This window comes from Erythranthe guttata, chromosome 9 (assembly GCF_056151865.1).
Source record: "Erythranthe guttata isolate IM_541 chromosome 9, IM_541, whole genome shotgun sequence".
Lineage (NCBI taxonomy): Eukaryota > Viridiplantae > Streptophyta > Magnoliopsida > Lamiales > Phrymaceae > Erythranthe > Erythranthe guttata.
Genome location: NC_142541.1, coordinates 14,664,444 through 14,675,550, shown reverse-complemented (window position 1 = coordinate 14,675,550; position 11,107 = coordinate 14,664,444). Strand labels below are relative to the sequence as shown.

At 34.7% G+C, this 11,107-nt stretch overlaps 1 protein-coding gene across 1 annotated transcript; it reads left to right on the top strand.

Annotated features, from left to right (window-relative positions):
- The first annotated feature begins 5,606 nt into the window (after positions 1–5,606).
- On the top strand, positions 5,607–9,954 carry LOC105975756 (phospholipase D alpha 1). The gene is made up of 4 exons (XM_013000984.2): positions 5,607–5,810; positions 6,040–6,145; positions 6,737–8,639; positions 9,359–9,954. The coding sequence occupies exons 2-4, from the start codon at positions 6,053–6,055 to the stop codon at positions 9,790–9,792; spliced, it is 2,430 nt and encodes an 809-aa protein (XP_012856438.1). The 5' UTR covers positions 5,607–5,810; positions 6,040–6,052; the 3' UTR covers positions 9,793–9,954.
- The last annotated feature ends 1,153 nt before the right edge of the window (positions 9,955–11,107 follow it).

Below are 11,107 nucleotides of genomic sequence, written 5' to 3'. Positions count from 1 at the left end.
TCGTTATGAATTTCTAAATCAACCCCGAGGTGGTAAATGGAATATACCCACAGGGGCATAATTGTAATATTTTGGCAGAACCTTGGGACAGCATTGTTGGGTGGGGGGGTGGGGGGGGGGGGGGGGGGGGGGGGGGGGGCGGCCATTGACAAGATTAAAAGCTACAAAATGTCAATCACACAAATATATAATATTCCAAACACACAATTAATTAGGTTACATTGCCAAACCACATGGGATGCTTCATCATATAATTAAGAAACTCACCTACTCATTCACTAACCAAATTTAATGCTACAAAAAATATAGTTTCTAATTATGATCTAGAATAATTAAATATATAAAAAAAGGATTTAAAATTCATATTATATAAATTTTGTCAGATCTTTAATCTCTTAACTAATTTTTATGATGCTCTTCAAAATTATAAATTTCCCCTAACTAAATTTGTAATAACAAATGGGAGAGTGTGTTAGAGGAACTAAACAAGATTGGGTCTATATATTTATACACTAATAATATATAAAGAAAACAGTGACCTAATTAAACATGTCACTTAAAAGCCAACATGATCGTATTAGTCTATTCATCATAGCAATAAAGCCAATTCTCCAAATAATAATACTAACAATATATATATATATATATATATATATATATATATATATATATATATATATATATATATATATATATATATATATATATATCATAAATTTAAAAATGATGAAAAAATGTGTCTGATTTTGTTTAGTCATACATATAATTAAATGACAACTACAAAACATCGTTATGGGTGATTTATAGTTGTATTAATTGTTTGACATCTACTATAAAATGAATTGTCAATAATAACAAATTAAGTACGACATTTTTTCACCATTAAGCTTGTGATAAAGTTGCTATTATAATATGTGTGTGTGTGTGTGTGTGTATATATATATCTTTTCAGAAAAAAAAAATGAACGAACTAAGCGGCTGGTGTTTAATGCACTTAATATTGATGAAGACCTATATGAAATTTTTGGTATGCATTTTAAGAAGTGTTGCAGCATAGAATACTCATCATTTTTCATCTTTAATTTCTACTAATATATATATATATATATATATATATATATATATATATATATATATATATATATATATATATATATATATATATATATATATTATGTATGTATGTGTGTGTGTTTTGGTTGGTGATAGTGTTACTATTCATCTTCAAAGTTTCGTTGGTACGGTGAAAATCGAAAATATATTATTTTTTATTTTATTTTTATTTTTTTTTCTACATTTTGCTTTTCTTTAGAAGACAAGTCAACTTCATCCCACTTCAATTAGAATTATTTCTTGAAGAATAAGTAGAAGTCATTTTCCCAAAGTTAAATATATAACTTTGCCAACCAAGAGTATATATATATATATATATATATATATATATATATATATATATATATATATATATATATATATATATCACCAAATCTTGAATCAATCCTAACAATATAGACATTTAACTGATCCTTCTGCTACTATTTTGAGTCGTCGATCGACCAAGTGCAGTGACGAGTCCAGTAACTTATTATAGCGTAATCTTAATTTTTCGGAGATTTAATTAAGGGCGGCTTCTCGAGTTTTTGTTCAGGACTTTTAGTTTGACCAAACCAAACAATAGAAATTTTGCCAACGACATTTGAGTACAATTGCTTGCTAAATATTTCATTAGTTCGAAATTATTTGCCACTCTAGAGGGAAAAAAATGACATTTTCGTGTTTTTCTTAAGATTCAACCATATTTAAATACTATTTTTTCATATGTGCGTAAAATGTTTAAACGAAAGATATATATATAATATCACGGAACGAATGAATTCACATTTATCCGAAACGTACATTGATCTCTTGCAGGTTGTTAAAAACTTACCTAAATGGGTTAAGAACCGGAAACTTTAATAATCTTTTTTTACGTTTATCTTTTGTTTTAAAGTCTAGAAAGCGACCAATCTTGCGTACAAACAACATTAATATGATTCGACATTTAAAAACAAAATATATATATATATATATATATATATATATATATATATATATATATATATTGTATATGTATGAATGTGCAGTCCCATGCTTTAGGAACTGCATTTAATTTTCAACACTCAAAGTTGGTAGACTTGTTTTGTCACTTTCCCATAAACACGTTAAAAAAATATTCACCTAAATAATAATAATAATAATAATCTTTAGCTGAAGTTGGGCCGAATAAAGCCCAAAATAAAAGCCCGAAATCGAAACCCTTTAGATCATTCCAGATACACACACTAAGCGGGCCTTGTTTAACATACTTTTATTTATACTTTGTTTCGTGGCCCATCAACTCATTTCGGCCACAAACCTTTAACAATAAATTTTAGGATAAATTCCACTTTTTCCACTTGTACTTTGGCTTAGTATCACTTTACTCCTTTCTACTATCGACTGCAACGATTTGCCCCTCTGCACTTGAAAATTTGTCTCAATGTGGCCCTCATTGTTAGTTGTTAGACATCTGACCTTAACACCGTTTGATCTAAGCTCTGAAATTACAAAAACGCCACATCTCCTAGTTTAAATAATTATTAAAAAAATAGAAAAAATAATAAAAAAATTCAAAAAAACATAGTACACGACGGTAGCCACAATTAATTTTTAATTTTTTTTAATAATTATTTAAACTTGGAGGGGTGTATCTTTTTTGTAATTTTCAATCTTTAGATTAAACGGTGTTAAGATCAAATGTCTGAAAACTAACGGCGATGGCCTCATTGAGACAACTTTTCAAGTACATGGAGGAAAATCGATGCAATCGAGAGTAGAAGGGGGTAAAGTGATATCGAGCCAAAATACAAGGGGAGAAAATGGAATTTACCCTAAATGTTAACTTATAAAATTATTCGATTGTGAATTGGTGATAATATAGATTAATACTTGGGCATAGGTGTCACGTGCCGGCACGTCGTGGTCAATTTGATTGGTTGAATCTGCTTCTATTAATCCACACACGCTCTTTCACGAATGATCCAATCGTCAACTAAATTATGTCGGCAACTGATTTTTTTTTTTATCTTTTTTTTTTTTTTTTTTTTTTTATTATTTATTTAACTTTGAAAAGTTAATACAAAATAACAACCAAAAGTCCTGCATTTCTTCGAAATTAAATTTTGCACCACCAATTTGAGAAGTGCTACCCGATAACCCCTCAATCTTTCATCAAGTTGTGGTTACATGCTGCAACGGATTAAAAACGAGTAAACTGCAAATACTACCCCTGTGTTATTTCGAAATAGCAAAAACCCCCCTGTGATAAATAAACTAGCAAAAACCCCCATGTGAAATTTAGTCAAAGGCAAAATCCCCCCTAGCTGATTTTTTAGACTTGAAATGACAAAATTGTCCCTCAAAATGTATTTATATATATACATATTATATGTATATTTATTCCTTTTAATTTACTTGTTTAGAAATTAAAAAAAATAGTAAACAACTAAATTGATTATTTTTTAAATAAAATAATTAAAATATTTATAAAATATAAGAATTTATTAATTGCAAGACTCCAGGGGTATTTGTGTCTTTTTATATCAAGTCAACCCTCAAATAGTTCCATAGGGGGGTTTTTGCTATTTAAATAATTTCACAGGGGAGGTTTTTGCTAGTTTATTTATCACAGGGGGGTTTTTGTTATTTCAAGATTATACAGGGGTAGTTTTTGCAGTTTACTCGATTAAAAACAAAATATACAATTGTATAAATTATGACCAACAGCGATGTAATTTCAAATTATGAAAAAATATCTCATGTTTGGGTAATTACAATCACACCGTCAACTATAAATTTTCTTACACGTTCATTCTTGTGGTGTTAAATTTATTGGAATCTTCCAGATTATGTGAATGATTATCCAGTTTGTACCTAATTTATCTCATTCGAGCTCCATATTTTGAAACATGATGATCATAAAATGTGTCTATTCGCTTGTAACTATTAAATTGTGGTGTATGAGAAACTGCAGTTTTGCACAAAACAAGTATAAACTATAAAATATGCCCGTAATCTATAAAATTATGTTGAATTTGACACACCATAAGAGTTGGTTGTAATTATACAAACATGAGGGGATCTTTGTAATTTAATCTTACCTCAGGAGTGGTGACCGTAATTTACAATACAACTTAATATATATCCAAAATTTAAGGCTATGTTTGTTTACGTTGTCAAATTATTTTCGTTCTTTCCCCAAAATAAAATTATCTTTCTAAAATATTTTCAAAAGATTTTTCCAAAAACACATAATGCATATAAGTTGCTGGCAATTTTAATTTTTTTAACTTTGAAAAGTTCATACAAAATTAGAACCAAAAGCCCCCCTGCATTTCTTCGAAATTAACTTTTGCCCACCAATTTGAGAAGTGCTTCCCTAAAACCCCTATATCTTTCATCAAGTTGTGGTTACACGTTCCAAGCGGATTAACAACAAAATATAAAATTGAGTAAAATACGGCTACACCATTCTTAGGTAAGATTAAATTACAAAAACCCTTAATATTTGCATAATTACAATCACCCCTCAACCTTGAATCTTCTCAACTCTCACACGTTCATTCTTTGTGGTGTCAAACACGAGGGGATTTTCGTAATTTGACATTATCACAGGGAGTTGACCGTAATCTACTATATAAAATAATATATATCGAATATTTATATATTTTTAAACAAGTATTATATAAAATCAAGATACCAATACACTGAGAAAACACGTAATGCATATAAGTTGCTGCCAAGTATTGAATATTCAATTCATTGGATCAATCAAGAGATAGTGAAAGGGCTATCCATCAATACCTTCAATCAATAATATATTCAATAATCAATAAATACCTTTATCATAGATAAACATATTTATTATTTTAACGATTCTACAAAATGCTATAAAGAAAACCAATAGTAACGTGCCACGTGTCCATCAACGCCACGTTCTCATCTGCTATTGGTTGTCATTTCTAAGATAGCTGACTCTAAATGAAATTGCAAACGCCCTGAAATTAGTTTAGCATTTAAGTATAATTATATTTTTTTTTCTTTTATACATGTGTATAATTTCTCCACTGATTTAGTAGTCATCTATTTTATTTTATTTTTGTAATCTTGGTTATAATTATTTTTAATATTCAATTAATTACATTTATCCATATCATAGGTGTAAACGTATATTGAGTCCAACCGAACACACAACAAGTGAAATTTGTTTGATTTTTCATTGAATTTTACAAGTTATATTTCACTTTTTGATCTGATAAACAATTCAGTCTAGCTCAAACGAATTTCAATAGAAGCCGGCCACAAATAAAACTCAAGGTCCTAATATAGCGTTATCGAACGAAAACTTTGTTCATTATGTCGACAAATCGAGATCGAACAAACTTATAACGAACAAGTAGTTTTTATTCAATGTTGACTTTGTCAACTTTCTCTAGTTTTCAATTTTCATCAATCTCAATCCTACGGAAAAAAAAATGGATGCAAAATTCAAGAAAAAAATAATACCGCATTAAATATGCAAATAGCATAAAGATCTGGACCTAAATAAAATATTAAAAAGTAAAAGAGTGTCTTTTTCCTTGTTAATCAGATTACCGCGTATGGAGGCCATCCTCTGTATAAAGGATCTACTTTCTCGCTCTACTTTCTCTCTCTCACCTTCGATTTTTTCCCTTCTTCGCACACTGACAAGATCGGATTACATTCTACTCTGATTCTTCGCCAAAACCTTCGTACGAATTTTTTTCCACTCTGTAAATTCATCGGATCTCTTCATTTTTGAGTTGAAATTATTATTTATTTTTTGATCCGAAATTTTCTCATAATTATTTGAACTGTGAAAACTGTAGTGTACTCCTTTTTACTTTGTTTGATTAGTGTTGGGTGTAAAGTATATACTGTAGTGTGGAATTTTGTAATGCGATTTTGGGGTTTTTTTCTGAAATTTTCATGAAATGATAGGTGAAAAGCGAAAATGGCGCAGATCTTGCTCCATGGAACTCTCCATGCCACGATCTACGAAGTGGATACGCTCCACGCCGGAAAGGGTGGGAATTTCTTCGGCAAGGTACTGATTTTGATCTCGATATTTGTTTAGATTGTTTAATTTTAATTTAATTTTTTTGGTTGATGATCGACTATGTTTATACTTGTCCTGTCAAAGATGTTTGACTTGAATTACTGTGTTTTGGGTAGAGATTGTGGATGGATTGAATTAATTTACTTTTTTTTTTTTTTTTTAAATTCTGTTGGTTAAAATATTTATAAAATATCTTGTTGACATGATTTATTTGGTTTGATCTCAAATACTTACTTTGAGCAAGGTTTGAGTTGTGTGATGCATCGTTATGCTGTCGGAAGATCGTCGATTCTGATATCTTCCATTTTTTCTTTTTTTAATTTGATTTCCGATTGAAATTTCATTTTTAATTGTTAAATAATCAAAATTCTTGCAGTTTTTTTACTGCATCTAAGTGTTTATGATGCATCTTGAGCACACCTTCGTTTCTGAATTTGATTCGTCTGTGTTACGAGTCGTGATTGATACATCAAGACACTCTCCGTTTCTGAATATAGGCTTCTATTCATTTGTTTTTGCAATTTAAAATAGTTTTCACGTATGTATTCTCGTTGATTAAAGTATCGTAATCTTGTACAGCTGATGGAGAACATTGAAGAAACAGTTGGTTTCGGCAAAGGCACCGCCAAGATCTACGCAAGCATCGACCTGGAAAAGGCAAGAGTCGGGCGAACAAGAATAATCGAAAAGGAACCAAATAACCCGAGATGGTATGAGTCTTTCCACATCTACTGCGCCCACATGGCGTCCAACGTGATATTCACCGTCAAAGACGACAACCCTATCGGAGCAACCCTAATCGGCCGGGCGTATGTACCGGTGGAGGAGCTTCTAGAAGGCGAAGAAGTCGACAAGTGGGTCGAAATACTCGACACGGACATGAATCCCGTTAGTGAAGGATCCAAAATCCACGTGAAATTGCAGTTTTTCGATGTCACAAGAGATAGAAACTGGGCCCGCGGTATCAAATCTGCAAAGTATCCCGGCGTACCGTACACCTTCTTCTCTCAAAGAACGGGGTGCCGCGTCTCTCTATACCAAGACGCGCACGTGCCCGACAATTTCATTCCGAAAATACCCCTTTCAGGCGGGAAGTATTACGAGCCGCACAGATGCTGGGAGGATATCTTCGACGCGATAACCAACGCGAAGCATTTCATCTACATCACGGGGTGGTCGGTTTACACCGAGGTGACGTTGATACGTGACTCAAGGAGAGAGAAGCCAGGTGGCGACATCACATTGGGCGAGCTTTTGAAGAAGAAAGCGAGCGAGGGCGTTCGAGTGCTCATGCTCGTTTGGGATGACCGGACCTCGGTTGACTTGCTGAAAAAAGACGGTTTGATGGCCACGCACGACGAGGAGACTGAAAACTACTTCAACGGCACGGATGTGAATTGCATTTTGTGCCCTAGAAACCCGGACGATGGTGGGAGTTTCGTTCAGGACTTGCAAATCTCCACCATGTTCACCCACCACCAAAAGATCGTGGTTGTGGATTCCGATTTGCCGGTCGAAGGTGGACCCGAGAAGCGGAGGATTGTGAGCTTCGTCGGCGGCCTTGACCTCTGCGATGGGCGGTACGATTCCCCGTTCCACTCTCTCTTCCGAACCCTAGACACCGCCCACCACGACGATTTCCACCAGGCCAACTACGCTGGGGCCGCAATAACGAAAGGCGGGCCTCGCGAGCCATGGCATGATATCCACTCTCGTCTGGAGGGTCAAATAGCGTGGGATGTTTTATTCAACTTCGAGCAGAGGTGGAGGAAGCAAGGCGGCAAGGATTTGCTGATTAGCCTACGCGAGCTCGATGACGTCATTATTCCTCCCTCCCCTGTCACGTACCCCGACGATCAAGAAACTTGGAATGTGCAATTATTCCGGTCGATTGATGGTGGTGCTGCCTTCGGATTCCCGGAGTCCCCCGAGGAGGCCACTAAGGCGGGCCTCGTCAGCGGCAAGGACAACATAATCGACCGGAGCATACAAGACGCGTACATACACGCGATCCGACGCGCGAAAAACTTCATTTATATCGAGAATCAATACTTCTTGGGAAGTAGCTTTGGGTGGGACCCAACCGATATCAAGGTGGAGGATATCGGAGCGCTGCACCTAATTCCAAAGGAGCTCTCGTTGAAAATCGTGAGCAAGATCGAGGCGGGGGAGAGGTTTACCGTATATATAGTGGTCCCTATGTGGCCGGAGGGTTTTCCGGAGAGTGCGTCGGTGCAGGCGATATTGGATTGGCAGAGGAGGACTATGGAGATGATGTATAAGGATATTATCGAGGCGCTTAATGCAAAGGGGATCGAAGAGGATCCAAGAAACTACTTGACGTTTTTTTGCCTAGGGAATAGGGAGGTGAAGAAGAGTGGGGAGTACGAGCCCTCAGAAACGCCCGATCCCGATACGGATTATCAGATGGCTCAAGCAGCTCGGAGGTTTATGATCTACGTTCATGCCAAGATGATGATAGGTAAAAAGTTTTTCCCTTTGATCAAAGGTTTATTGCAATTAGTACCACGTATGTGTTTATATTGAATTGCTGAAAACCCCCTCGTGTTATAAATATTAGCGAAAAAACCCGCATGATGCAATCTCTTTTAGGACGCAGCCCCCTAATTCTTTGTTGGTTTTGATGAAAGATTTTTATTGCATGCAACACCCCTGCTTTTAGTCTAATTGCTAAAAACTCCCTGTGTTATAAATATTTAAAAAAAAATCTGTAATCCAATTTTTTTTTAGGTTTGATGAAATGTTATTGCATTTGACACCCATGTCTTTAGTTGAGCTGCTAAAAAACAGTGTTATAAATAAAAAAAGACCCTGTAACGCACTTTTTTTATAGCACACAGCCCCCTACTTTTTTTTTGGCTTTAACTAAAGGTTATTGCATACAACACCTCTGTGTTTAGTCTAATTGTTAAAAACTGCCCGTGTTTTAAATATTAACAAAAAAACCATGTAATGCAATTTTCTTTTGCAAACTACACCCTAGTAAAAACACACCATTTAGGGGTTTTGTGGTAAAAAAAATACATTATATGGTGTCTTTGTTAATACGTATTCCACGGGGAGTTTTTTAGCAATTAGACTGAACACGGGAGTACTAAATAAAATAAACTGTTACGATGAATGATAAAAGCTCTAAAAGTATAAATTTTTTAAAACTCTTTTATTTTTTGGGAATTGCAGTTGATGACGAATACATAATAGTCGGATCGGCGAATATAAACCAAAGATCGCTGGACGGTGCTAGAGATTCGGAGATAGCGATGGGGGCTTATCAGCCGCACCACTTAGCCACACACGAGCCCGCCATGGGCCAGGTCCACGGTTTCAGAATGGCCTTATGGTACGAACACCTCGGTATGCTCGATGACACTTTCCTACACCCTGAGAGTGAGGAGTGCGTGAGCAAGGTGAACGGTATTGCCGACAAGTACTGGGACCTCTATGCAAGCGACGAACTGGAACGGGACCTGCCAGGTCACCTTCTCCGTTACCCCGTAGCCCTTTCGAGCGAGGGTGTAATTACTGAATTGCCCGGTATGGAGTTTTTCCCTGACACTAAGGCGCGTGTTCTTGGTGCCAAGTCGGATTATCTCCCACCTATTTTGACCACTTGAAAGTTGAAATCAAGAAGCTCGTTTTTTTTTTATTTGCATCGCATCGAATAAGAACTTCGTTATTTTTTGTAACTGACTTTAATTGTGCCTGTTTGGCTTTGTATTTGTTCTTACATGACTATGTTTGCTTATTGAAATGTACTTTAATTTTTATTTTGTAAATTGTTCTTATTGATAAGATTTTATTTCATTGACTAGATCATATTTTATTGATTAGATTGCACGAGAGGTGTAAACAACGTTAAACTAACTATGTGTGACGAGCTCGACCAAATAAACCAGCATATGCTGGTGGGGCCGTCGTTTGTCGTTTTGTTGAAATCATAGTCGAGTGTCTTTATGTGTGATGTGTGGCAATGTGAAATGAGGAAAGAGATCATAGATAATGGTTTGTTTGTTTGTTTGTTTCACATTGGATTCTAATGGTCCATGCATACACTTGTTTCCATGGACCAATGTAATATGGAGGGATAATTACAGTTTTGGTCCCCCAAGTTTGCACGTTTTTCACTTTTGGTCCCCCATTTACCGCCGTCAACAAAATACACATTAATGTTGTCACATTTTAACACATTTAGTCTCTCCGTCTGTTTGACCGTTAAGTAGTAACGGTCAACGGCTGAATTTGGGGTTTTTCTTTGAGAAAATTGCAATAAGACCCCTATATTCTTTCAACAGATTCTAAAAACCTCTAAAAATTTATCCAACCATAATTTAACCCCAATTTCATCAATTCACCAATTTTAACTAATGACCCCGATTTTTCAAAATTGGGTAATCCGACCTTGACTTTCTTTTTAACTCGGTTGACTCTTTTTTCGATTGATTTTTTTTGCCGCTGTTGACCGATGTTGAATGTCGGGTTAACATCGTTGACATTTTTCTCTTGATTTTTATTTTATTTTTATTTAAATTGTTGAGTAATGGAAAAATATAATTTAAAAAAAAATCAAAGCTGATAATTGGCAAGAAAAAAATATCATAAAAAAGTCAAAATAAAGAAAAAAGAAAAAGTCAACGCATCTCAATAACGGAAAAAATTCAAGATAAAAATTAACGGGCGGTGTTAGCCCCAAAAACTGTTGTACTAGAGTGGTTATCTCATTCTAAATTACTCCGCACATGCCTAATTCATCTTCTTCATATTTTTTTGGGAAGAAATTTGGGATGCACTGGCGGTTCCACGAAGAAAAAATTGAGGGGAACAAATTATAGATTTTAGAATTTTTTTAAATTGTAGTTAGGCCCTAGAATTTTGGATAAAAAAATTATTAGAAGTTTGTAATTTTAATATTATGATACTAGATATTGATAT

Bases quoted from the DNA above. Each gene is read 5' to 3' on its own strand.
- LOC105975756 (XM_013000984.2), top strand. From the start codon at position 6,053: ATGGCGCAGATCTTGCTCCATGGAACTCTCCATGCCACGATCTACGAA. The intron at 6,146-6,736 runs GTACTGATTTTG...AATCTTGTACAG, and splicing joins GTGGGAATTTCTTCGGCAAG to CTGATGGAGAACATTGAAGA. The intron at 8,640-9,358 runs GTAAAAAGTTTT...TGGGAATTGCAG, and splicing joins TCATGCCAAGATGATGATAG to TTGATGACGAATACATAATA.